Source organism: Salarias fasciatus, chromosome 19 (genome assembly GCF_902148845.1).
Source record: "Salarias fasciatus chromosome 19, fSalaFa1.1, whole genome shotgun sequence".
NCBI lineage: Eukaryota > Metazoa > Chordata > Actinopteri > Blenniiformes > Blenniidae > Salarias > Salarias fasciatus.
Window position 1 is genome coordinate 15,123,591 of NC_043763.1, and position 27,628 is coordinate 15,151,218.

Here is a 27,628-nt window from a genome sequence, read left to right on the forward strand (position 1 = left end):
GCCAGACTGGTGAAATAAGAGCATAATAAACAACTTTATGTTTTTTTTTTTTTTTTTTTAATGTGCAAAAATGTAATGAAATCAGCAACTCTGTCCTCAATTGGGCTCACATGCTTTCCTCTTTGAATGTTTCATCCAAGTTTGCAACAAATGACTTCAGTGTTTCTCCTCTGACTTCTGCTGACGTCTTCAGCATGCAACGCATTTGAACGAATTCATCCTCGCCGTATAGATTTGATATATTTATGCAGATTTTTGTTGTGTCTATGAAGGCTACCATTACTGAAGCAGTACGGTCTTTACTATGTAAACTGGAACAAGCAGTGGCTTTCACTGAAATCTTTCTTTATCATTTTTACATTCAGAGCAGGGAAAGCTTGTCGCACTAAACCCCACTGCTCCCTGTTACCTGCTCTCTGGGACAGCGTCTTCCTCTGTCAGCTTCAGGACTGAACCTTCTCCATAATGAGTCCTTCAGCAGAGATCAGACTCTCCTCGGTTTAATTGAACAGACGTAATCAACTCTTCTATAACCACATCAGCTAATGATGCCTTTCTCTCTATTTATGTAATTACACTCTTTTATTAACTCCTCCTCCAGCTGTGGCGACTTCGCTGTGTTTTCGTAGCCGATCAATTTGCCCAGAATGCTATTTTAAGTACTCGGTAGACGCTAAAAACACAATTTTAGCTTCTTTATTGAACGTGGAGTCCTTATGGCAGTACTTTATTGACTGGAGGTGAGACCCAGAGCTGTGTGGGATTACTCCAGATTGAACCTGTCTGGTTTTAATAGATTTAAAGTGATTGATGGTGTTTATAGATAAAACTGAGGACAAATTATCAAGCTGCATATAGACCAAAGAGGTCTAAGGAGGGAGGGATACAGAGGGACATATATTATAGCTTGAAAATTAATTGCCGTTTATAGGAAAAGAATATAGAAACTATTACAAAAAAAATTGCTGTTGCATGTTTTTTGTGTTATTAGCAAAGAGCCTGGACAGCAGAGTCATCACTTTAATTCAACGCTTTGTCCTGAGCTCCTCCAGCAGGCGCGTTGCCAGTAACATCCTCTCCATGTTTAGCAGCAGCAAGACAGACTAAACATAAATAATGAGGACAAAGAATTTAGAACTTCTGCCAACATATACTGTGAAAATCCAGAGAGAAATGTTGAAATAAATATCAAACTTGCACAAACAATATGACAGTAAACTCAAAAATGAGATAATTAATGAAATATGGTCATTTTGATTTATATTCAGTGACAGTTTTCACAACCTGAAGCCTTTCCATTGTCTTTTCACTCACACACACACACACACACACACACACACACACACACACACACTTGGCTGAATGGTGAATTAAAGCCAAGGTCCTCTTTCTTCTCCTGTGTGTATGTGTGTCAGTCACATTTCTGCCAGGTCACCGGGCGCAGCTCGCCGCCTTCCATTTTAATTTAGTGTGTCAATATCTCCGTTCTCATTTCTTCCTCATTGTTCATTTATATGCAGGAAGTCAGCAGCCTTTGGAGCAGAGCTGGACCGCAGAGACAGCCGAGAGTGCTAATGACGGGGTAGGTGTGCGCGCGCACACACACACACACACACACACACACACACACACACACACACACACACACACACACACACACACACACACACACGATATCCTTATGAAACCATCGAGGTATCCTAACACTAACCTTGACAACTCAGTGTCTCCGTACCTCCTCCTTACCTTGACCTAATCCAAGTTTATCTTGCAGTTCAAGCTTCTACCACTAGATGGTATGTTGAGTCAGTTAAAGAAGCACCAGGAGGGATAGCACACAGTCCACAGTGGTGTTTACCAGACTCTCGTCTACAGGCTATAAACTCAGTGTCAAGGAGCAAAAACTCTAAGATTTAACTGGGAATAAAGTGTCTCAGACACACCTTCTCATGTAAAACGGAGCCATGGTTTGGATTTTAAGTCTTACCCATTTAGCCGTAACTACGTTACCTTAACCTTAACTTAACCCTCACCTTCACACACATAATGACACACACACACAACCACCAATCTGGACCAGAGCACTTAGAGGAAAAGAGGGAGAGGGCGAAGGCGGGCTTCACGGTAACGGCAAGAGCGCCGTGCGTAATGTCTATTTTAAGAAATCAGTAATTATGCTCAAAACACTCAGAAAACAAACAGGCCGGGGCTCGATCCTTCTTTCTCCTGATTGGCTTCCACCTGTTCAGCTGGCCCAGATTTGGAATATGTTTTATGATCTTTTTATTTACCTCTTAGATCTTTGATTTAAACTGTTTAGTGGCACATTAAGACGACGACCACAGCGTGAAACAACATCAAGGAGAAATCATTTATTTGATCCAGATGTTGCACACAATGAGAAGACTAGTATAAAACTACCCGCAGCTTCTCTTTGAAATGATGGAAGCTGAAAGTGATTACTGCCTTTACTGGCTAATAGTTAGTTTTCGTTTTGTTTGCCAGCTTGGTACTTTTAAATGATGAGCCAGTAAACAATGCGAACCTGAATTTATTTCCAAAACACTGTCAGCTTATAAAAAGGCCCGCATTTAATGGGACATATTGATTTCTGGAGTGAACCTGTTAAATCTTCAAGGTGTTTTCTGGTTGAAACAAAGGACACTGGTGATTGGTGGACTTGAGCAGAGCCCTGGGGATTGTTTCCTGGTCTTAATGTCCCTCTAATGCAGATGCAGCTGCTTGCTGTGATGCTTGGCAGACTTTGGAAATGAGATGACGGGAGCTCAGAGCTCCTGAGAGGAAAACAGTTGAACTTCAATATTTTTTTTCAAAGAAGAGATAAAAATACAACCTGGACAAAGAATGTGATGAATCTGTGAGGCTGGTAGTGTCAGACAGTATTACCATTTGTGCAACACTGTGTGTGTGTGTGTATGCGTCCGTGCGTGCGTCCGTGTGTGTGTGCGGGTGTCTGTGTAGTCTAGCGGATTAGCCCGCAGTGGATTAGTGACAGTGATGATTACACTGCCCTAACATTAAGAACCATGTGAACACACACACACACACACACACACACACACGGTGGACACTTAGTACATACCCCTGTGCTACACTGTATAATTAGAGTGTGTGTGTGTGTATTCACTTAATGAAGCAGAGAAAAGGGGGAATTAGCCTTTAGCCACAGGCCTGATTCATTCTCCCCAGCTTACCGTGTTTTGTTTTGCTAGCTTGCGTTATCCTGTTATGTTCCCACACAACAGTGAATCATATCATAAAAAGAGCAGCTGACCTCACGCTCCGAGCTTTTTATTTGTCACTAACTGCTATTTTCAACCCTGCTAACCACCACATGTAATCCCAGACCAGACATTTGCCTTGCAGCTCTTGGTGAAGGCCATGGTAACTCAGTCACCATCGTGGTGTGTGTGTGTGTGTGTGAATACGTGAGCGCTGGTCAGTCAGTGAAGGTAGGATTAGCTTGGTCCCATGACATAACCAGGCTAAGAGGATTGTTAGGTAGCCAAGCGGCTCCTCCTTCTCCTCCTTCCTCTCCTCTTCCTCTCACCTCACCCACGACTTCACACTCGTCTCGAGGTCCCCGTCTTTCTTCGACCCCTACGCGTTACTTTTCGTTTCGGGCTGAGAAGCAGGAAAGAGTTTGAGGCATCGCAGGAGCACGGGGGTGAGTTTCAGAGGAGTGCTTCTTTTGTTTTGGACGTGGGTGTCTGTGTGTGCGGCTGCATCTCTGCAATCTCAACAGAGTGTGAGTGCGTTTGTTTTGCCTTCAATCCGCCTTACACCTTTTCGCCTCGTCATAAATAATAGAAGACGTGAAAAACTGGAAATAGAAGAAAACGCAGGGGTGACTTTGAAATGTGAGTAAATCTGTGTGTGTGTGTTTTATTGTTTTGCTTTATTTGTGGGGTCCAAGCTTGAAAGATAGATAGGTTTACTTACCTGAATTACTGGATCCCAAAACCCTTTACATGTATTTAATAGTTAAGACGTGATTTTAGTGTCAGTGTCACAGTGAGGCCTTTAGCTGTTATTGGTAGGCGGAAAGGAAACACTTTATATTAATGAATAAACCACAAAGTAAATGCTGTTCAAAATGTGTGTGTGTGTGTGTGTGTGTGTGTGTGTGTGTGTGTGTGTGTGTGTGTGTGTGTGTGTGTGTGTGTGTGTGTGTGTTTGTGTGTTTTTGTTTTGCCTCCAGAAACATCTCACACATTTTTTTCTCACAGTGTTCGTGATCCAAACCACACACACTGACTGGCAAACGTTTGTGTATCAGGACAAGATTTTGGGACTTTCGGCCTTTTCCTCCTCTGCGCTTGTCTCAGAATCAAACCCTAGTTTACAATCCGATGAAGACTGGATGCAGGCAGGGTGTGTCTTCAATCGCTCACATGTGTTTGGGTTTTATGGTTATATTGTGTGTTGGTACCAGTGTGTGTGTGTGTGTGTGTGTGTGTGTGTGTGTGTGTGTGTGCGCTTCAGCCGAACTTTGGGATATGGAAGCATGACTCCAGTCAGGGTGTGCCTCTTGCCGCTGTGTAATCATATCTGAAAACTCTCTGGAACTCAAACACACACCAGATGCTGATGTAAAGATGACGCCGATGACAGTGTGTGTGACACAGAAGGAGGTCATTTCATTGTGTTGGGGTCGGGGATTTGTTTTTCATCAATTACAGCAGTACGTCTCTTTCTTTAGTGACTTAAACATTGGATTAAGTCAGTCGAAGCTCAGCAATAATAATAATATCAGATGAGTCACCACTGATTGGACTGAAACTCCAGTGTAAAACACACATTAAACAACATTTAACGAATGCATTTGATGATTTCTGTTAATTGAAAAATACTGGATCAAATATCCTGTGGTGATGAAAATGTAGTTTGTGCTTTAGGGCCTTTCTGTGTACATTTTATTTTCTCCACAATCTAAAAATATACATCTGAGATGAATAGGACACTCCAAATTGACCCTGAGTGTGACTGTGTGTGGTTTTGCGTCACTCTACCGGTCACGGACTGGTGCAGCGTAATATGACAGGGATCAGGATCAGGATAAATGGACACTTGTTTTTAACAGTACACGGTGATGAAAGATTGAGAAAGCTGCACAAGGTTGAAAATTCAGCATTTAAAACTAGAACAAAATCAAACTTCTCCCAAAACTTGATTTCTTGGCAGCATTATCTGATATAAAAACAGCATCTCAAGTTGGCTGAGCAGCTTCTAAAACAAGTAAAAAAAAGGACTCCACCTCCACTGTGGGGAAGACTGCCAGGTAAAGTATGATGTTTTAAATACACAAAGATTTACATCTCCATAATGCAAAATCTCATTAAGATATTGAGAAAGTCTCTGAAGTCTCTGCAGTCAAGAAACAAGTTAAAACCAAATTTAGATCCTCAAATCTTCAGGTATGACTCTATTAAAAACAAACATGACGATCGATTTCAGATCATACCTTGGACTATGATACACTCCTGCATCCACAAATAATAAATAATAAATAATAAATAATCAATTCCACTGATGAAGGAGAAGGTGCCATGTGGTTCATCCGTCAGTGTTGAGTGAGAGAATGTGGCACTATCTCAACAATGAGAGGCAGGGCACATGGCCCGGGCACCAGAGAGACACACACGGACACACACTGGTACACAAGTTCAAGAAATTCAAATGAACCCTTACAAGCATCATGTATTTGATTTATGGAAACAAACATGCAACCCCAACAGGGCCTTGCGCCTATAAAGGCACCAAACTGCAGTAGCTTCCAGTTGACCGTGCCGTCCTGTGGTCCTGTCAATCCAGTCTTTAAATTAAAATCAAAACAGAACATGAATGATTGACAACTGACCTTATTTTCAGTCGACAGTTGAAACTCAAGTATCTAATATTTGCTTTGCAGCAGGACATGCTGCCAGACCTTTTTTTTTTTCCTTGTTTAGAGGAGCAACATTCTTCATTTCTGGAAGATGCTGCTAAACCACATTCTGCACGTGATCCATCAGCTTGAAAGAGCTTGTTTTAAACGACACCCTCCACCCATCTTCAAAAAGGCTTCATCCAGTTAAGTCCTGGAACCCTCTGGAAAAAGTGAAAGCAATACAACACACAAAACCTAAAAAAAAAAAAAACTGTCCAAACAATGACTGATGAGCAGCTGATGTCCCACATGAAGAAAGACAGTAAATTTAACTTCAGCTTCAAAACAGAGTGTTGGGAAAAGAAATGGTTTAATACTCCTAAATACTACCAGAAGAGAAAAATAACTCGGCACTCAAACTCAGACCGTGTCCCTCCCCTCCCAAACACACCCTCCAATAAACCTTGGCCCCAACACACACACACACACACACACACACACACACACACACACACACACACACACACACACACACACACACACACACACACACACACACACACACACACACACACACTTAAGGCACATGCAGAATTGAGTTTGTTGACCCCAGCCGTGTGTAACTGTATCCGCTTCCAGCTGCTGGAGGATATATTAAGAAGTGGGGTCCCTGTGTGTTTGTGTACCAGGAGTTGTGTTGATGCATTACCATGAATATTCTCTTTGGAAATGTGTTGGTGATAGTTGAATCCCCGTTGTGATATAAGTTAGTCATGTTGAGGTGCTATATGTGGATATGATAGTCTCGTCTGGTGATAGTCAAGTTGCCCGACGCTGAGTTCAAACATGTGATCTTTTCAGTTTAAGAGATGGTGTTTGTAACCAGCAGGCCACCGGCGTCGGTTTGTGGAGTCGCTCTGATAGCAGAGTTTTCCCCTTTGGTCCACCAGAGGCTTCAGGAATGTCTGAAGGCTGTTATTGGAGATTAGGAGGAATATTTATCCTGGAGGCGCACAGCAGATGGGCAGGAGATGGCTTTTATTACTGGTGAGACCTATGATCAGAACAGTGTGTGAGTGTGTGTGCGTGTCTGTGCACAGCATCACACACACACACACACACACACACACACACACCCTAAGAGGGTCAAATATCCCCATGTGCTTCAGATTATAGGCATGATTGCAACTGCAGTAACACGAGAGAAACTTTTAAGATTTCAGTGACTTGCACAACCTCGCTTTCACTGATCTTTTTTTCTCACACTGTACCTTTCTCTTTTTATCTGCCAGTCTACATTTTTAGCCAGAAGAGCAAGTAGTGAATGGATTTCGGTGTAAAAATGAGTGGTCAACAATCTTCAAGCGTCTTTACAAGTGGTTTGTTTGATTCCTGAAGACACAGACTAGATAATTGTCGTTGTAAAACTGCTGAAAACTAAAGAAACAGACAATTGGTAGCTTCCAACCATCTTGGGAGATGGCTCCACCTCAAGGTCCTGGTTGCGTCTTTTGGCAGGATTATGTACCATGTTCCACTGGAGAACATGGTTTCTTTTAATGGTTTAAATAATGTCTCTGACTGTCAATCCCGTCAAGCATTAGAACGATGTGCATGGTAAATAATACATACACGTAGGCCTCGCCTTCTAAATCTTCGATGACTTGAAGGTTCTGCTGCTAATATCTGAGACCGCAAGATATCCTCAGATCTGCGGAGTGTAGAATATTATCAGGATAGAGTCACTGTGAACGGAGGACTGATCTGAATGTGCTTTATTCTTTCTAGCGCTGCAATTGAACTAAAACACATGAATCAGTTTCATGGTGTGTATTAGAAATAAAGGAATGACAGAAACCTGCTGAAATAAACACACAATATTGGAAGTGAGACTTCAGTGTGAGCAGCTGCAAAAGAAAAATGTGTGTGTGTGGATGTGTGTAAGGATGAAAATGTGACGCAGCAGGAGTCAGCTGTTCGCTGTGTTTACTACCGCGTGTGTGAGTGTGTGTGTGCACTTTGGAGCAGCCCCGGCCACGTCTGGCAAGGATGTGTGCCACAAGATCGCCGCTCAAGCCTTTAATCCGCTGGCATCGTCGTCATCTTCCTCGCATCTGGGCCGAGTGGCGGAGGTTGACAGGAGCGCAAGCCGGTGCCCCGTCAGGCTGTGGTGCAGTGATTTCCCTTCTGAGAGAAGGTGGGAGAGAGAAGAAAGGGAGGTGTGAGAGGGCGGAGAGAGAGGGAGGAAGAGAGAGAGAGAGAGAGAGGAGGGGATGTCGCTGCAGCAAAAAGCCAGCTGCAGAGGGATGACAGTGTCTGAGAGGAAGAGAGATGGACCAATGCAGATATGATGAAAGAGGGGTATTAAGGAGATGGGGAAAACAGGGATGGAGAGGAGGGTGGGGAGGGTAAAGAGATGGTCAGAGGCGAGAGGAAAAGCTTGAAGGAGGGAAAGAAAATGGAGTGATGCAAAGTGAAAGAGGGAGATTGAAAAAGTGTGTGTTCCATCTGTTGTAATTGAACACAGTGTCACATCAGTGGGCTCCACTCTTCATTATCACGTCATGTGCAAACACACCAATAACCGGCAGAAGATTTGTATGAAAGGTAGAGGGAGGGAGGTAGAGAGGGAGTGTGGGCCGAGAGAGAGGAGAGAGAGAGAGGGTGAGAGAGCGAGAAAGAGAAGGAGAGCGAGCGTCGTAAATCACAGCACATCAGCAGGCGGACGAGAGGGAAAGTTGTGATAAGATTCGCTGTGGTTTTCCCCCCTCCTCCTCCTCCTCCGCCTCCTCCTCCTCCTCTCGTCTTCCTTTTGGCTTTTCTCTTCGGAGCCTCCGGCGACGTTTTCCTCTCAACTCGTCCCATTAAAGGTTGTCTCTGAGAGGCTGCGAGGATGGAGTGGAATGAGGTGGATCTGGTGCAGGAATTCACTGTTGAAGGACAATGCAGCAAAATTAAAGTCCGCTCCTGCAGGATCACATGGGACAGCCTGCAGGTAAATACGGAGCAGCGGGGCGCTGGGAGGAACTGCATGTTAACGTCAGCCCGGGGCTTCGGGTGGTGGGGGAGAAGGCGGGGAGGGGGAGTTCGGGGGAGGGCTGCGGGATGTCTTACAGCGTGTTAACAGCATGAGCGCAGGAAAACATGACACCGTGTCAGGTGTATTGTTAAGTTTTCAGCAGCCGTGAGGTGCATGCCTACTTTAGAATGACAGAAAGATGAGCTTTCCCGGGATAGAAACTTCATCTGCAGGAAATCCCAGGGCAAGTCATCTGTAATCCAGCATTTGACAGTCTGTTAAGCAAGTGAGCTGTTCGGTATGCAAATGTTGTTACTGCTTGCTTTTTCAATGCCAAACCTTTAAGAAATTAAGATTTTTTTTTTTTTCAATTCAGTCCAGATTAATTAGCAAACTTTATCAGGATGACATTTATTACCGTACTGTTTATAATTACTCTTCCGGTGATGCACATAACAGAACAGGTCATTAAGATTAACACAGTCCAAATTACCTGTGTTCCTGTCTCGAGATAACAGAATCAAACAGGCTCAGGTGTGATTGTGTTATCTGTAAAAGTTCATACAATATGCCAGACAGCGGAGGGGGTCTCCCCTCAACAAACCCCCCACAACTGCCTTCGTGATCATTTCCACGTCACCACCAGAGCAGACTAGTGGAGCAGGAATGCTAACTGTAAGGCGTCAATTAACTCGAAACTTATATTCACACACTTATGTGTCATTCTTTTCCTTGACATTAAATTATGTTGATGTCAGAAGTTGTTTAAAGCCATTAGGTTCTAATGGGGGCTCTAATTTGAAGGTGAAAGTCTGTTTACAGACTGCAACCTTTGCACCTGTTACATTTAATTTCTTGGATTATAGCTTATAAGGCAGTCGCATCCCAGCCGCTTTCATCAGAAATTGCAGCCTGAAGATAATAGAAGGTTAAGAAAATAATAATTAGAGGGGCTGAATGAGAGAGAAGAATTACTGTGGAATGAAAACTCATATTTTGGAACCCTTTAAAAACAGAGTGAAACTGTATTAAGTCTCAACAAAAGACCGCATCTTCAGTTAAATTCAAATACTTCCTTACAGATTATAGAGTGTTTATAGGAACTGTTTCTTCCCCTCTCATTTCTAATGTTACTCTGTTCTGTTGCACGCAGTATGCTGTGGCGAGCTGAGGAGCAGTCTCACTGTAAAGCAGCTCCTGCTCATGCAGGTGATTGCAGTGCAGAGAAGGGAGCTGCTGCACCGTGGAGCAGAACAATAGGAGCCCATTAAATGAGTCTGACTGGAGTTTTTTTTTCCTTTAATGTCATGGATTTTCCCTGCTGGGGATATGATTGCCTCTCTCGTCTCGCTCCGCCCACCTGTGCATTTGATACATCCACAGGTGACTGTGTCAAACTGGACGTGTGGAAGGAAATGTAATTTAAAAAATGAGTCTTTCTTTAAGATAATCGACTCCTTTGCGATGCTGTTTGTGTTGTTTTTACATGATGGAGATTGGTTCGCATCTGCCGACAGTTCGCCACCCACATTAAAGTGAGGATCTGCAGTATCTTATAGCACAGCAGTTAGCTTATGACGTGTGGCACAACTGGTTAGAGAACAAGTTTACTGTATGAAATATGTTCATGAGAATGATCGGAGTCGGTCCGAAAGCAGAGAGGCTGTCAGGGTCATTAATCACCGATGCTGATATTAGGATTGCACTAATGCTGCCAGACTCCAGTCTCTAAGCGGTAAGATACCCGGGAATCTAATTTGTTTCACTGATCTTGTATCGAGGAAGTGCCATAACCGTTGGGGTTGGATGCAGGGCAATAGACTTTCTCGTCAGCAACTTTCTGAGTCGCAGCACTCGAGCCTCCGCTCAGACCATTTTTTTGGGGGACATTTAGGAAAATGAACAGCGCAGTCAATCTTGGAGTCTCTCCAGTTCAAGTGTTTGGAAGCCAAGTTTGCCGTATATGTGGCCAGGATTAAGTTCAGACAAAAGACAACGTCCTCTAATGTATAATTGCTGGGGTACCACAGGGTTTAATTTTGGGCCCTTTCTCTTTTTATTTGGGTGTTTTTCAGTTGGGACACTTCTTCAGATTTACTGTATACAGAAGGACCACTGACATTTAAACACAAACATTTAATGCATTGGACTGACTTATAAATTCACCCTCAGGTTTATTTTTACGGAAGATAACTTTTCAAATCAATAAGAACAGCTCTCCAAAACTCAATTTTTTTTAAAGTGACGAAAGAAGCAATAGTTTGATACTTTTATCTACCTTTCCTGTGAATTATGCAGAGCAGCCATCTCCATTAGTCTCACAGTGACTCACAAAACTAAACATAATTGCAGTTTAGGCTATGATCATGAATTAATGTCACTCCGGCTTGAGCCTCTTATGGTGCCGCTATCGAGTAGCAGACCTGATGTGGGTTGATTTAAGACCTTATGCCACATGGTTGATCATTCATACTCTGTGTGTTGATTCATCCTCAAATTCATTATCAAACTCAAGAATATTTTCCCCATAAAATCCGAATTTGGAGATAAGCCTGAAAGAAATAATTTGCTGTTCATTTCAGTTGTTAAACTATTTGTTTCAGATGATGCTGCAGTGGTTAGATTGGGTTCAAATCTTAGTCGGTGCCTTTTTCAGTGAGGTTTGAATATTATTGAATATTAACCCACAATTAAAATGCATGCTTATCAGTGCAATTAGAGACTCTGTATTGGATATAGAGTGTGGATGTGTGTGTGTAAATAGGTCATTCCACTCAGGCCTAAACCAAACAAGCCCAATTGATGAAGGTTGTAATTCTGGCCAATCAGAAGCAGAGGAGGGCGGGTCATGGCTTTACTATGGCATGCTTGCTTCTTCCACTTTGGTGTTATTGTTTAATCATGGATGGAGCTGACCGGCTGTGGGCTGATTACAGCAGAGCCATGCAGTGACTGAGTTAATTAACACATTGTGCACTTATCTAAAAAATTTAAATGAAACCAAATAACAGCCACTGTGTGCAAAAAGTCAAATAAAACTCTTCCTTCAGGAAGTTGGTGTGTGCGCGCGCTTTTGTGTGTGAACATAAACAATAGCAGGATATCTCTGGGCTGAAACCTTTCACTCCTATCGTCTAAGGACGTTTCTCTCCTCGGCCACTCACATTTCTGCCGCAGTGTCTGGAAATGTCTGTTTGAAAGAAAACAGCGCTCTGATAGCAAAATAGAGAACCGATGATTAGATTTCTCCCCCAGCTGATGTTGATGTCGCGGCGTTGTGATGACTGAGGCTGATAGGTTTTTGGCAGTTTACCTCCAAACCGGTACTATAATTCTGTCAGTCTCCCAAGGCCACCAGCTGCTGGCCTAATGACATTTCTGGAGCTGCTCTGTGGCCTACAGTGTCAGGTGATCTGTGTGTGTGTGTGTGTGTGTGTGACTGTGTTTCATCGCCTGTCACTGTTTTGGTTTTCATCATGTCGGAGACGCCCATATATCGCAGTGACTTGAGACATGGGAGAAACACAAACACATGGATGGTCTCATGGCCATACTGGAATAATATAATAAGCAGGTCTATTGATATGTGTGTAATGTGTGTGTTTAGGTTCCCCGTGTGGAGCTGACCCTCTCAGAGCTCCAGGAAATGGCCACGAGGCAACAGCAACAAATAGAAGCTCAGCAGCAGATGTTGGTCGCAAAAGTAAGTGTTATACACACACATACGCACACATACACATATACACACCAGATGGATTACCTGTCAGTTGCTGTAAGGTTGCCCACATTACAGTGTTTCAAAAGGTTATATTTGAGACCTTTCAGAAATGTGTGTGTGTGGGGACACATACATGTCCTCTTCAGAAAGGTGTGATCCAGGTCAGGGTTTACAGGCCGGCAGGATGAAGCAGCTCCATCCAAGTCGCTGGACCGCCATTAAGCTCCGGTTTCCGTGTGAGACCCAGACCCAGATCATGGTCAGTTGTTCTCATTCCCACGTTCAGGAAGTGACCTTTGTGTTGACTGGAAATGAGGTGAGCACAGGAGACACAGCTGCTGGGAACCACAGTTTCCTCCAGATGCTGGGCCGATGAAACAGTTTCTATATTCGTTTGCTGTCTGCTTTGGATAAAATGACTAAATAGTCTTTAACCTTTTTTTCCCGCCACTCTGGAGTTTCCAAGGCTCCTGCGGCACTGATTTTTTTTTTCTCTCTTGTCAATTTTCTGCTGATAATCAGCATTTTTGAAAGCAGCACTTTCCCTGCCGCTTGTGAAATGACAGCGATTAAGTGTTTCCTTCCAGCATCTAAGTGCTGAAGTATTTCCTGGTCTCACAGGATGGACGAGTCTCCCCTGCATGGAGGCATTTTCTGTCCTCTCAACATGAATACGACACTGCAGGGATTGATGACTTTCAGCTAGAACAAAAAAAAAAAAAAATAGGAGAAGAAGAAGAGCCCCAAAACACAACTTTGTCCCCTGTGCACCTTCTGTGTAATGAAACAGGCTACTGTTATGTAACGTGTTGTTAGCGGGTGTGTTTACACTGAGTGATGGGCGGCTTCTTGCCAACATTCCATTTCCCTCTTTTCCACACTCACACACACACACACACACACACACACACACACAGGTCAGCGGTAGTACGTGCCAGCCTGATAGAGAGGGAGAGGTGTAAACTGCCTCAGTCAGCATCACACATGGCAGGCCTTGTTTGACCTCTCTCTCTCTCTCTCTCTCTCTCTCTCTCTCTCTCTCTCTCTCTCTCTCTCTCTCTCTCTCTCTCTCTCTCTCTCTCTCTCTCCCTCCCTCTCCTTGTCTATCGCCTGTCATTGGCCGAACACGTGAAAGCCAAATGAAAATCAGGATCTGTTCGTGGTTCTCAGGTTGAAACAAGTTGTGTTTTTAGAAATACACCGGATGCATGTCTTTCATTCTATCGACACAAAATCCTCAAACATCACACTGTTGATTGTTTTCCACCTTTGCTGAGTGTTTTGGGGCATCTGTACTAATGCAAACCGGTTTAGCTTGGTTTGCTTCATGCAGTAACTTTATCCAATGGTAAACTGCTGTAATATAATATTGTCTAATTGCTCATCATTACATTTGATGTGGTCAGGATGACTTGATTTACCCTGAATTCACACACAGCCAGCTGAGTTTAGCTCCAACCCAAAAGTTAAAGTGGCATAGAAAATAGATAAATGGATCAATCGACAAATTTAGCCTTGTTTAGACAAGCATTCGGAAGCGACATTGGACAACTTCATTAGATCATGCCAGATCAGTCCTCTGAGGATAATTGTCATTGATGGTCAGCACAGCTAGCAGGCAGCAGCAGCGGCTGATGTTTGCTTTGTTCCTCTTTATTTTTCATCATCTTGCAGTGAAATGTAGTTGGATATGTAGTTTCTAAGTTTCTTTAAACCTATTTTTCAACATCTTGCAGTGAAATGTAGTTGGATATGTAGTTTCTAAGTTTCTTTAAACCTATTTTTCAACATCTTGCAGTGAAATGTAGTTGGATATGTAGTTTCTAAGTTTCTTTAAACCTACTATTGCATAAGTTGCGTCTCATAGACTGAATCACTGGCGAGCGTCCTACGACTGCTACTCTATCAAAACATACATTGATCTTCTCTAAAGATGGTCAGTCAGGCTGATTTGCATTTTGCTGATTTGTGATGTTCTTGTGAGTCTGAAGTAATGCTTTTTGCAGCGATCTGGGCTGTTTGTGTTTGTTCACTGCTGAGCTTGTTGGCGATTTGGATGCCGGTGGAGTTCTAGGGAATAATTACAGCGAAATGATCTGCAACTGTCATCAGCCGAATATAAAAGCTGCAAAGCATTATTTCTGGTTTAACAGTGTTGCTTTACTTCTGCGTGTGAATAGCGATACTGACATTATCATTTTCTCTGAAGAACCTCTGATTTCACGCGCCCAAATGAAATCTAACAGCCACATGCAGAGCATGTTAGAAGAAGACGTCCTCTTTATACCGTGCTGAGAGTGAACATAACAGTGCACCGAGCGGATTGTATTATTACAGAAATATACTTGGCATTAATCGAGTCCACAAACAAAGGCTTTCAGTCCTCCCCGGCCAGTTCCACCCCGGCTCGCTCCTTTCATAAGATCTATTTATTGACTTGAATATAGCGGAGAGAAACACAAACTGTATCTGATATTTCATCTGTGTGCCTGTATTCATTTTGAACTCTCCAAAATCTGATGGAGACACACTGCGGGGGTTGGCGAGCATCAAGCAGTGTTATGTAAAAATGAAATAAAATAGACTGAGGGCCACTTGAATGTTTATAAGAAACATTTCATGGTGTTTCACGGAACAGCCACTCTTCGAAGCAGCGACACAAAATACCGACTCTATTCTCTCTTCTTATTCTTCTTCCTTTGTATTATTTCCTTTTGATTTTTGAGAATATGTAATGCAGCTGAATTGAAATGAGGAGAAAAAAAAGCTGCTTGCTATTGTAGTTAAATTCCAACAGTCATTAACACTAAAATGTTATAATGTGAAAAGCAGGAAGAAGTTCATTCGGCCAAAAATGTGTGCAAGAGGAAAATAATTGCAAGATGCAAACCGGCCAACCAGCAGAACCCAAACCGATTTTCTCTTCAGCGTTACAGCGGGGTGTGAAAGTGTTTGAAGGCTCGGTTCTGAGATCTTCTCGCATTTGATCATTTTACATAACCCGAGCTTTTCATCAATGTTTTACAGAATAAAATCATGTGACTGTATGCAGATATGCTGGGACTGGTGGCAGTTTCCCTCGCATCTGTTCTCGTATTTTGCTCCGCTGTGACTGAAGGGTGGCTGTGTCATCAGCCATTGTCATGCAACACTTTTAAATAATTGAGAAACATCCCCAACCAAAATATTCTTTTTCCCCTAAAATTCATCTTTTTGTAGCTTAAGTCAAAATGGCAGAAACTGACAAATGCAGACAGTGAGGAAACGTCAAGTCTACAGAGGATTTGTGAAGATTTTGTGAATATTACCCGAAAATGACTTGATGCTCTTATTTATTTTTGCAGGAGCAGCGGCTGAGGTATCTCCAGCAGGGAGGCAGGTCAAACCAGGGCCAGTCACAGGTGGGGTCCATGTGTCTTCATGTCTGCCCGTCTATAAATCACCAAATCGTGTTGCCGCTTTACGAACCAGGTCGCAGACAGCAGCGTCAAGTTTTGTCTCTGTGCTCGTCAGTCCGAAGCCGAGAAGCTGCAGCGGCTGAAGGAGCGAGTGGACACTCAGGAGGCAAAGCTGAAGAAGATCCGAGCCATGAGAGGCCAGGTGGACTACAGCAAACTGATCAACGGGAACCTCTGTAAGCCCAAACGCACAGCTCAGACGACAAGTGATACTTACTGGTTTATAGCTGCATAACAAAAAAGAATTGAATCTGCTTGTATTACAACAACAGAGCGTCTTCTTTCTGCTGTTTCCAGCTGCAGAGATCGACCATGTGAGCAGCCTGTTCCAGGAGAAGCAGGCGGAGCTGCAGTCTGCAGTGATCAGAGTAGACCAGGTATTGCGGAGCGTTTCTCATTTTCTGTTTATTACTCATTTACTAGTTAGTTGTTTGTTTGTTTTTTAACTCTTTTTTTAAATATTAGTTGACTCAGCAGCTGGATGATTTGAGGAGAGGACGCCTTCAGCTGCACTCTGTCGCACCAGGTCATGGAGGGGCGCACACAGGGTCCCAAGGCCCAACCGCTGGCCATAAAGGCTCCCCTCTGTCCGGCCCTGCAGCCCTGGAGCTGAGGAAGCTCTACCAAGAGCTGCAGGTACAGCAGACCTGCCGCCTGCAGACCTCAGAGACAGATCAGGTCCCGTCAGAGTCCGAGAATAATTGCGCCGCTCTGTGTTTCAGGCTCGTAACCGTCACAACCTAGAGCAGAGCAGCAAGTTGGCTCAGAACAAGGAGCTGCTGAACAAGAGGAACGCCCAGGTGACGGTGATGGACCAGCGCATCAGTGACCTGAGAGAGCGGCTGCATAAGAAAAGAGCAGAAGTACAAAATCTCACTCGTTTCACTTCTATATAGCAACTCAGAATTTACCCAAAAACAGGATTTATTTTCTTTTTTGACATACACACGTGTAAATAAAGTGAATAGTCTTATATGTGATATCTGATGATGGAATGATGCATGTAAAGCAGGGTTTTTCTATTATCTTATATCTAATGTGGACTTATCAGATCAGATTATCGCAGTCATCTCATAGCTGCCTCTTGTTATATTTTCATGGTTGCTCCACTCACACTCGATTCTTCCCGTCCCTCCAGTTGAGCCGTATGAACGGCGCGGCCCCGTCGTCGCCTCAGAACGCCTCCCACCCCGCCGGCGGGGTCTCTGGCCGGGTGGCCGCCGTCTGCCCCTACATTCAGGTCCCTGCCGAGGGGAGGCAGGAGGCGGGGTACCCCCTGCCGGCCGACCCGCCACACAAACCCACCCCACTCAGCCACATCCGCTCCCTCTCAGGTTGGTGGAGCCGCCGGCCTCCTTCTTTCTCCTGCTGTTTGAAGATTCTCTGCCTTGTTTTTTCATCATGAGCTCTAACTTGCTCTCATTGTATTTCTTTTTTCCTGTTTGTCACCTCCTTTTTTTTTCCTCCCCCTTTATCTGTTGTCATTGATGTTCTCGTCAATGTGATCGATCGATCTACCTCCTTATTGATGTGATCGTGTTGTCGTTGCTTCGTGGTGTTGTGTTGTTGGTGGTTGCTGTCGGTGCTGTATTCTGGCTCCCCGTTGCCGCTCTCTCCCGTTCTTTGTCGTGTGGCTGTGTCTTGCGGCGGTGCAGAGGAGGACAGGAGTGGCACCAGGAAGTCTCCCAACCAATGGAAAGTGTCAGATTTAGACGTCGTCCTGTCAGAGCCCCCCGAGGCGCCGGAGGGGCCTCGGTCCCCTCAGAGGGACGACAGTAACAGCAGTGAGTGCTGCAGAAGTCGCTAGAAACAAAAACTGATTCACCCCTAGATCTGTTGGTAGTAGATTAACTGCACTTGGAGCTTTAACTTTTGTCTTCTGCTGCGTGAACATCTTTAAAAGGTTACACATGAACCAATAACCAATAACCCAGTTAGGATCACACAGCTCGAGCCAATCATTCCAGCAGGTCACGGAGGGTTTATGTCGATGCTATTATCCAAATAAGCTAGTCAAGAGAGAGGGCTTAATTAAATCAGTGACCTTAAAACGTGAGGGTCATGTGTGTGTGAGGCCGTGTTAGCCAGCAGCTGCTCGGGGTCAGGAAGCCCAGCCTCAGAGCATCAACCGAGGGGCAAACCACTGTCACTTTTTCCTTACGTCTCCCTCTGCAGCCTGGAAAAGTAGAAAGTGGATTGCTCTGGAAAAAAAGGAAGCTGATAAAGAGACAAAACAGTGAAGAGAATGGAAAGAACAGACGGACAAACTAGCCTTCCTAAACGCATGTCAAACAACTCTGTAATAGAAGCAGAATTCTAAGTCTAACTAATCAACAAATAGCTAAATGTTCACCCAGCTTAACTGCTTGGTAAAATAAGCTTAGAGTCAATACTTATGACTGAACATTAATCCTTATTCAGTAATCGCCTACACTATTAGGATGTGTGTAATGCGAGCAGATCAATGAGCTTTAGAATTTCAAAAAAACATTCCAGCCTTTGTATTCATTTTTTCTCACAGTGTAGATGTTAATCTTGCATTTAGCTGAAACATATGCAAGAGCAGTGCTAGTCTTTCCACTCATAACTTTGTCTTTCCCTTCTCTTTTCACTGCTCAGTGTCCAGGTCGTTCAGCAGTGCAAAATCTAACACAGTCCAAACCTACTCCTTGTAATAACATACTTTTAAAAATAGTCCCGTGCACTGGCAAAACATTTACACTGTCTCAGTTTAACCAAGTAAACAGTTTTCAAAGAGCACTGTTTCAAATCCCATTGTGTTCCTGAATGCCAAAGCAAATGCCAGCGGTTCTATTTATTGCAGGGGCTTATGTAATGTGGAAAATACATGGTTGTAAATCATGTCAACAGTCTTACTGGCCAGGCCGGCACAACAATTGAACAAAAGAAAGTCAGAGGTGTGCTTACTCCCGGCTGTACACAGTATGGATGGCGTGTGTGTGAGTCAGATAACGGCGGTCTGAGGTAAGGAGGAGTCATACCGGCTGTGGACGCTTTCATCAGGTTCACTCTGCAGTAATAATACACAACAAACTTCACAGCTCGAATTAGAATCTGTTATTTAAAAGAAACACATTTCAGGCGTGTGTTTAATGATGGGGTTAGGTATTCCAAAGAAATGGCTTTTATTAACAGTTTGTAAGTGTCAAACTGTGACTTTATAGGAAATATTTGCTAAAATTTCCAAGAAATCACTTTGACTGCAATTTCTAATGTATTCATGCCCTGGTGCGTCACATTCGAATATTCCAACAATGGAAAGGAAAACTGTCTTTTAACAGGAAGGAAACAAACACAAAACACAGACCCTGCTTGGGTGGGTTGGGTTTAAGGGTTAGTCAGGGAAAAATGAAGGATATAGAAGACAAACTTTGACATCTACAGCCAGAACAAAGAGAGCACATACTACAAAAGTGCCACATAAAGTGAAGGATGTGCATCTAAACAGATATTAAACCTGAAGCAGTCTCACTAAGAAAATGGACCAATGTGATCCGAACTGCTCTGAACTGTAGTATTTATCAAATATCAAAGTTTAAAGCCGTGTTTTAAAATTACAGCCATCAACAAGTGGTTTGACTGCTGTTTAAAACACACGGTCACATGCAGCAGTGCTGCAGGACTCCGTCGGGCCGAGCGACTCCTTCCAATCTGGGCTCTCGGGCAGATAGCCAAGTTTCCGGCCGCGGCTTCGAGCTGACTGTTTGTTTCCTGTCGTGACAGTTTCCTTCCTGGGGTCAGCGGGTTACAGCAGCGGCAGTCGCCAGGTTGCACGGCACGGCTTAGCGCACCGACCGCAGCGCTCCCAGGTTCATTAGTTAATCGGCATTAGTCTGGTTGGTGTCAGTGCGGTGACGCTTCCGCGCCGCTGACATGTGGGCCAAACGGTTAGGTAACCGTTTAAAAAGATACTTTTCTTGAATTTCAGCCAAATGTGACATTTTTTTGTCACCCAGTGAAGAAAGTATTTTTCTCTCAGAGCTTTTCTCTTTTTGTTTTCTCATTCAATCAGTGTGGCTTTTAATGCCTGCGCGTTTTCAGCAGTCACATTGCCGTCCCATAAATATCCTGCGTAATAACTTAAGTGGCCGCGGGACTCATTCACAAGTCTATCTGCGTTTAATTAGCCTTTAGTGGGGTAGAGTGATATTCTAAACACACTGACCTTCACCCCTGCATGTTAATGCGCAACGGTGGAACAAGATTCAGGGACCGGCGGCGCTCTGATCTCAGTGCCAGTCAGGTTATGTAACGGCGTCCCTGCAGGGGCTGAGGCTCGGTTAACCTGCAACGTTTCATGTGCAGTGGGTTACATTTTTACAGAGCTTAACATTTTTCTGCAGGGATTTTAATACTCTCATCCAAAACAAGGGATTTTTTTTTTTCAAGTGAAAACACCCATCAGCCATTTCCTCGGACTACAAATGCTTTTCATTAGTCTCAATAACTTGAAGCCCTGCATTTGGAGTCATAATATTAAATAAAAATAGCGACGTGACTCGTATTCGCTGCTCCTCCTCACACCCATTTATAATGTTTCTCTGGAAAGAACTTACCAGAAAAATAGCAGCCCGAGCTTTGATCTTTTGAGCGTCCCTCCATATAAGGTAGGCCTTTAAATCTCTTCACATCAAAGTCTTCTCAAGAGAAATGAGGGGCAAAAAAGAAACGGGCATTGAGTCCATCAAACCAACATGTTGAGTCTGAGCGAAGTGCTGCAGGTTGAGCTCAGTCTAAAGTTAAACCAGCAGAGCTAGAAAATGATTCTCACCTTGTTAACTGGAGCTGGAGAAAAGCGCAGTTGAATCTGTGTGATGTTGAACAGCTGAGGAACGTTTCCTTTTTGGAAATAAACACAAAAAACTGTAACATCTTTACACGCCTCTATTAGCGGCGTTTATTTAGCCGCTGTTATATTTTAATGTCATTCAGTGCCGAAGCATTACGGTGCAATCTAGTGTCTTGTTTCAACAATAACTTCCTGTTCTGACTGATAGTGTTTCAGCCTTCGTTGTATTAGAACACATCATGTGACGTAGTTCAGTCCTCTCATCATGTCCCCGCCTCCCTCTAACCACTAACAGCCGTACCTCTGTAACCATGGTGATTGTACGAATAGATGCCCTGCGTTTTCGGACCGGACAGTTCTCGGGATTTCCCTACGGGGGGCTGCTCTCTATCTCTTCTCATTTCCACTGGATACAAACAACAGACGAAGAGTTTACCACTCCGATGGTTCATTTACTGACATGTCAATTCAGACTCTCTAAACATGATTTTACACACAGACTAAACAAAAGGACGTTTAAACTTTCATAAAAACTACACACGGATTAGAAGTTTGAATACAAGGTTTCGATTTTTATGTATATATGTGGGATTCTGCCTTTCTGATCTACATATAAGTAATGTGAAGTAACACAAGGGTTCAAAGCTCCACTTTTTCACTAAGTAGCAAATTGGACTTGATGAAGGCCTTCATTGTTGATTTTACTTCAAAAGATTTCATTCAGCAACTTCAGTCTTTATTAAAGATCATCTGAGGTGTGCAAGTTACCGGCCTTTAATTTGAGAGTGGAAGCCAGTTAATCATTGTACTTGTTCCACTCATGGTTTTGCTGTATAACTTATTTTATAACTGTGTTTGTCTTCAGTGCGTTTCTATGATTCGACCTTGATTTCAGTCAGAAACATCTCGGCCACTTGTTTCTTCACAAATCGCAGCCTGTGTGTGTGAGACCTTCTCTTGTTTACCTGGAATTTAAACATGATTTCCAATCACTGTGCCCGTTGTCACCGCTTGTAAAGTCTCAAAGCAGTTAGTCTGTGGAGTCTAAAGTTCCCCACAAACAAAAGCCGTGTGTACTGAAATGGTTTCTGTGTGGCCATTTTATGAGAGGGTAACTTCTCCTCTGGTCCGAAAACGCCTCCTAGTCTTTTTCCTAATTACAGTGTTTCTTTCTCCCCCTTAACGACTTTTTGTAAATCTTCTTCTTCTTTGACTCCCTCGCTCATCCGCTTCTCTTCTTCTCTGTTAAGCCAATGAAGCGTCATGGCCGAGCCTCAGTAAGAGCGTCCCGGACTGGAGGACCAACAGTCCAGAACAGGTACTAAAGGAAACTGTTGTTTTAAAGCTTTGATTTGTCTGAACTTTTCGGTTATGCCGTCTCACCTCTGTCTCTGTCCCTCCCAGCAGCAGCTTCCCTCTGGTTATGGTACCTACCCCAGCGCCACCCACCAGACAGCGGGGCACCACTCCGCCACCAGCTCGCTTCCCCGCTCGGCGCCCGGTACTCTGGGCTGGCCTCGATCCAGTGCCGCCAATCCTCCGTCCTCTTCCTCCTCTTCCGCAGCGTCCGTCTCTTCACAGCAAATACAGCAGCGTATTTCTGTCCCTCCCAGTTCTGGCCAAGGTGATCAATCACTTTAATGTCTCTTCATGTTTATTGGAAGTTATTTCAATTTTATTGACATTTTTTTTCTTTTAATTCCCGCTCTCCAGGTTCTTCCAGCGCCTCGCAGGCCTCTCCACTGTCCCCACAAACCGAGCGCTCCGATCACCCCCCCGCGGTGGCCGTGCGCCCCTACGTCCCCGACCACCCCTCCAGGCCACAGTCCCCCAGGAAGGGCCCCGCCACCATGAACAGCAGCTCCATCTACAGCATGTACCTCCAGCAGCCTCAGGCCAAGAACTACGGCTCCCTCAGCAACAGGACGGCTGTGAAAGCAGGTCAGTGAACGTCGAACTGAAGTCTGGCTTCAGCCGCCTCGTCATCACGTACTTTTACCGTGTCTGCATTGGAACGCAGCTCACTGCCAGTCCTTTCGCCCTCTCTGTCTCCACAGTCTACGGTAAACCCATCCTCCCCACCTCCTCCGCTTCTCCGTCCCCAGTCCCTTTCCTCCAAGGAGGAGGAGGAGGAGGGAAAGCAGCAGGGGAGGATGCTCCAGATAAAGATGGAGGGAGAGGAGGTGGAGGAGAGAGCACCGACTCACAGATCCTCCCCCCACCCAGCGTGGACAACATCCCCCGCCCTCTAAGCCCCACCAAGCTCACCCCTGTTGGTAGGCACCCAAGGACACATCAAAAACTACCAAGACTTTTCAGCCTGTTTGTTACAATATTTGAATGTCCCTTCCCCGTACGTCACAGCTCACTCCCAGCTGCGGTACCAGAGCGATGCGGACCTCGAGGTCCTCCGAAGACGCCTCAGCAACGCTCCGCGGCCCCTGAAGAAACGCAGCTCCATCACTGAACCCGAGGGGCCTCAGGGGCCAAACATCCAGAAACTACTGTACCAGAGGTTTGAGCTGCTTCCTGTTGTCTTCTATCACAGAATAAAAGTTTATTCAAGTAAATAATGACAGATATTTAAAGTTTGTGTTTTGTCTGACATTCACAGATTCAACACGCTGGCGGGAGGCATGGAGGGAGGCTCAGGTGAGACTCTGTCATGTCACCGACAGATGGCAGCAGTGAGTTTATCCAAGAACTCGTATTTAAAAATATTCTCCTTTTATTTATTCCAGGTAGCACTTTCTACCAGCCAGACTGCCTCCTGGGAGACATGGACAACATCCACTCTGCCAACGGGAACCTAGAGTCTGGTGACAAGCTCGTCAGTGCGACTGTCGTGGAGAGCGAAGGCCAGAACCTCAACTCGGACCCCCGCCGCTCGTCACCACCTCACGCTGCGGCGGAGACGCCCAAAGAGAAGACGGCGGCGGTGAAGACGGTCAGCAGCGCGTCCCAGCCGGCCCAGCCCAGCCCTTCGCCCGCCCCCAGCAGGCCCGAGGACCAGAACAACAACAACCAGAAGGGCTCCAGTCCCACGCCCGTCTCAGGGGGCCACACCTCCCCAGCTCCGTCGCCTCCTGCCCCGCCCTCACTGCCCAAAGTACGCACAGTGGACACTATAAAGCAGTGGCTCTCCACGAACTTCCCACTTCTCTCATCGATAAGCCTTTTTTTGTGTCTGTCTCTTCACAGGTGAAGCGAACCAACCTGAAAAAGCCGGCATCCGAGCGGACAGGCCACGGCCTGAGAGTGAAGTTTAACCCTCTGGCTCTGCTGCTGGACGCCTCCCTGGAGGGAGAGTTCGACTTGGTGCAGAGAATCATCTATGAGGTGAAAACTCATATTCTTATGTTTCACAGTTTCTTTATTTGTGGGTTGAGTCAAGCTGTCTTCCTGTATATTCCCAACACCGTCTTCACGTGAAGACTTGAATCATCACAGAAAGTTGTTCTCCCTTTAGAGCTGGACTCATTCGATGGCATCCTTTTTAAACCAGTGTGACGCATTGAGATGTGCAGAAGTACACGTACAGAAAAATGCTATATTCACCTCCAAAAGATGAAAGTGCTGCAAACTCTGAAAGACAAACGTTTCCTCAGGCTCTGCAAGGTGGACAAAGAGAAGTTAGAACATCAGAAAGGACATTCAGGTTGAGTGAAATCCTCTGTGAGGAGCCAGGGAGTCAAGGACGAGCGCTCACAACATGCGCACTGGTTTCAGAAAAGTACATTAGGAAGAAACAAAAAATGAGTGGTTATTTGATTTTCATTTTCCAATTCAAAAATCAAAACAGAAATTTAATAATAGTAATTTATACAGTAAAAGGTAGGAGGCTGAGTACAGAACCCTGTGGGACGCCAAACTTTACAGTGTGGAGAGTTCAAACATGTGAACTGTGTCCTCATATGGAAGGAAAGTGGAAGAGAAGCTACTGTCGGGCTGAATTTGAACTCTTCCCGCTACTCTTCTAAATCTGAACCAATCTGTCTGAATTGTGATGCAACAGCTTGTGCAAAAGGCTCAAATCACAAACCGCAAACATGAAACCTGTGGATTTTCTGGGGCTGAATTCGATCAGATGCAACTCGGTTCTGGCTCTTCTGATTTGGTAACTTATCTGTGTTGAACAGAAGAAGGCTTACCATGCCAGTAATTACACCCACGTGCAGACTGCCTCAACAGATTTGTCCTAAACGGGCAGATTTGAAGCTTCTTCAGAGCAGCAATTTTCTGTATCTTTGATGAGGAGTGGAGTCGTTGCTGGGAGGCGGGGTTTCGGGTGGCAGAGCTGTTGATGAGGACGCACACTCACACACTTAAAAGCCCTTAATTTTTTGTTTTTAGTAGTACAGCAACATCTGTCTCTGACACCCTTCACTTGCTGACTTTCCAAACTGCAAACTCAGACTGTATCTCACAAGGAAACCGTCAGATTGTTCACGTCCACAGAAGTTGATGGTATCAGACCCTGAGGCTGTTTCGCTCAGCATCTCCCAAGTCGCTATGAAATCATTGCACTATCCAGAGTTATGCAGTCCGTCTTGGCACCCTAACACTTTTTATGTAGTTCCCACTTTGACAGGAATGAAATGAGGCCATGTTCAAGCTGATACCAAGGCTGAGGCTGTTTTTTCTTTTCTTTTTTGTATTTCCAGGCTGTAACTCATACAAACTTATCTCTGTGTGTTCATCATGTCTGTCTCCAAGGTGGAGAACCCCAGCATGCCCAACGACGAAGGCATAACTCCTCTCCACAACGCCGTGTGCGCCGGCCATCACCACATCGTCAAGTTCCTCCTGGACTTCGGAGTGAACGTGAACGCGGCCGACAGTGACGGATGGTCAGTATCTGGGAGAGGAGAGGAGAGCAGAGGCGGTCCGGGGGTGTCGGCGGGGAGTTGAACCGACGCAGAGTCTGTGTTTGTGAGGCTGGAGCAGTGACAGAGATAATTGACTTTCCAAATTCAGTCCGGACTCAGCTGCCTCTGCAGCATTAGAGGGGGGAGATTACCATAAATAATGAGACTCATCATGCAGAAGTTGGCTGATTTAATTACCGATGCAGCTGAGTGAATTTGTGTTTACTCACTGCCGCCCAGTTTCACAAAGCTTATTGTAGGAGGGAGTTTGTCCACTCATTTGTCATCACTGCGATGTTTAAGATATGAGGGGTTGGGGGGGGTTGGCCACCAGTTTTTTTCCTCGAGGGAGTGAGAACCGGCGATCTGATGCGATGTGTTCCCTCCCTCTCAGGACACCGCTGCACTGCGCAGCTTCCTGTAACAGCGTCCACCTCTGTAAGATGCTGGTGGAGTCGGGGGCGGCCATTTTCGCCACGACAATCAGCGACGTGGAAACGGCAGCAGACAAATGTGAAGAAATGGAGGAGGGCTACACGCAGTGTTCGCAGTTCCTCTACGGTACACACACACACACACACACACACACACTCAGAGGGACTGACTCGGGTTCTAGCAGGACGTTGACACCGTGTCCTCCTCGCCTCGCAGGTGTGCAGGAGAAGCTGGGCGTGATGAACAAAGGCCTGGTGTACACGCTGTGGGACTACACCGCCCAGCAGGCCGACGAGCTGTCCTTCAGCGAGGGCGACGCCCTCACCGTGCTGCGCCGCCGCGACGACACTGAGACGGAGTGGTGGTGGGCTCGGCTGAACGACCGCGAGGGATACGTCCCCAGGAACCTGCTCGGGGTGAGAAACTCACACGTCACATTTTGTGTGACTGCTTGATTCATGTATGAGAATTGATCATCAGATTAAAATGGAACTGTTTACTTTAACAAAAATGACTGAAATTACTGAGAGAAGTAGTTTAGCAGTGGTCATCAGTTAAAATAGAAAACTGATAAAATATCATAGGAATTTTAAAATACTTAAAGCAGGCAGTAAAAGTGCATGTTCTCCCTGTGCGCATGTGGATTTCCTGTGATCCAAAGTCACATTAGGTTTCCATGTCTAGTAATAAACTGGCCTGCTTTTGTCAAACTCTCCTCAACATTCCCCCTTCACACAGCATCTTCTAGGCCACCTTCATCGTGTTCAGGCACTCCGAGAACAATGTTAACATCATGTATTGACCCTGCCCTCCCCTCCCTCTCTCTCTGTCTCCCTCTCTCTCTCTCGTTCTCTCTCTCTCTCTCTCTCTCTCTGCAGCTGTATCCAAGGATCAAACCCAGACAACGCTCTCTGGCATAAAGCCCAGAGCAGAGCCACATGCACGCTCACCGAGGACCCATGCACACTGCAAGAAGAAAAGGGGGAGGAAGAGGAAGAAAAGGGTGGAGGCTGAGAGAAAGGAGGAGGAGGATGAGAGGAGCAACAGTAGAGCCACTATTTACCCTTTGTTTGGTCAGAGTTGAGTCACTTTCTGGTTGAAGCAGAGTCTGTTTTCACAGATTTGCTGCGGTGGCAAATGAAACAAGTCTGGATCTTCTTCTTCTAAGCGATCATAGCTTGGCAACTTTACAAGAGCTCAGCAGCATGAGAGATGCTCAATAAAAGAAGAGAGAAAAAAAAGAGTATTAAAAGTTAAAAGTCATTTGGCCGCAGCTTTAAGATCCACCCAGCTTAGAGCATTGAAACATGAGCTTAGAGTTATAACATTCAGTCTGTCGGATCTTCTCAGCTTTAAATGTCACTTTATTTTTATACGGTGTTAATGAGAAAAAAACAAAAAAAAAAAAACAGGTTACAACACTCAGTTTA

At 44.9% G+C, this 27,628-nt stretch overlaps 1 protein-coding gene across 3 annotated transcripts in view; it reads left to right on the forward strand.

Moving 5' to 3' along the window:
• Window positions 1-27,628, forward strand: part of LOC115406324 (apoptosis-stimulating of p53 protein 1-like) — a 40,822-nt gene extending 13,194 nt beyond the window's left edge. The window contains exons 4-24 of one of the 3 annotated variants that reach the window (XM_030116274.1): window positions 1,521-1,582; window positions 12,517-12,612; window positions 15,972-16,028; window positions 16,141-16,261; window positions 16,383-16,462; window positions 16,551-16,721; window positions 16,808-16,948; window positions 17,224-17,419; window positions 17,741-17,869; window positions 22,146-22,213; window positions 22,300-22,519; window positions 22,609-22,836; window positions 22,953-23,171; window positions 23,260-23,410; window positions 23,510-23,547; window positions 23,637-24,004; window positions 24,097-24,234; window positions 25,612-25,745; window positions 26,158-26,324; window positions 26,415-26,614; window positions 27,077-27,628. In XM_030116274.1, the coding sequence (XP_029972134.1) occupies window positions 1,521-1,582; window positions 12,517-12,612; window positions 15,972-16,028; window positions 16,141-16,261; window positions 16,383-16,462; window positions 16,551-16,721; window positions 16,808-16,948; window positions 17,224-17,419; window positions 17,741-17,869; window positions 22,146-22,213; window positions 22,300-22,519; window positions 22,609-22,836; window positions 22,953-23,171; window positions 23,260-23,410; window positions 23,510-23,547; window positions 23,637-24,004; window positions 24,097-24,234; window positions 25,612-25,745; window positions 26,158-26,324; window positions 26,415-26,614; window positions 27,077-27,118 (3,026 nt within the window). In that variant the 3' untranslated portion in view covers window positions 27,119-27,628. The remainder of the gene's footprint in view (window positions 1-1,520; window positions 1,583-12,516; window positions 12,613-15,971; window positions 16,029-16,140; window positions 16,262-16,382; window positions 16,463-16,550; window positions 16,722-16,807; window positions 16,949-17,223; window positions 17,420-17,740; window positions 17,870-22,145; window positions 22,214-22,299; window positions 22,520-22,608; window positions 22,837-22,952; window positions 23,172-23,259; window positions 23,411-23,509; window positions 23,548-23,636; window positions 24,005-24,096; window positions 24,235-25,611; window positions 25,746-26,157; window positions 26,325-26,414; window positions 26,615-27,076) is intronic. The other 2 variants (XM_030116275.1, XM_030116276.1) reach the window with 2 other exon arrangements.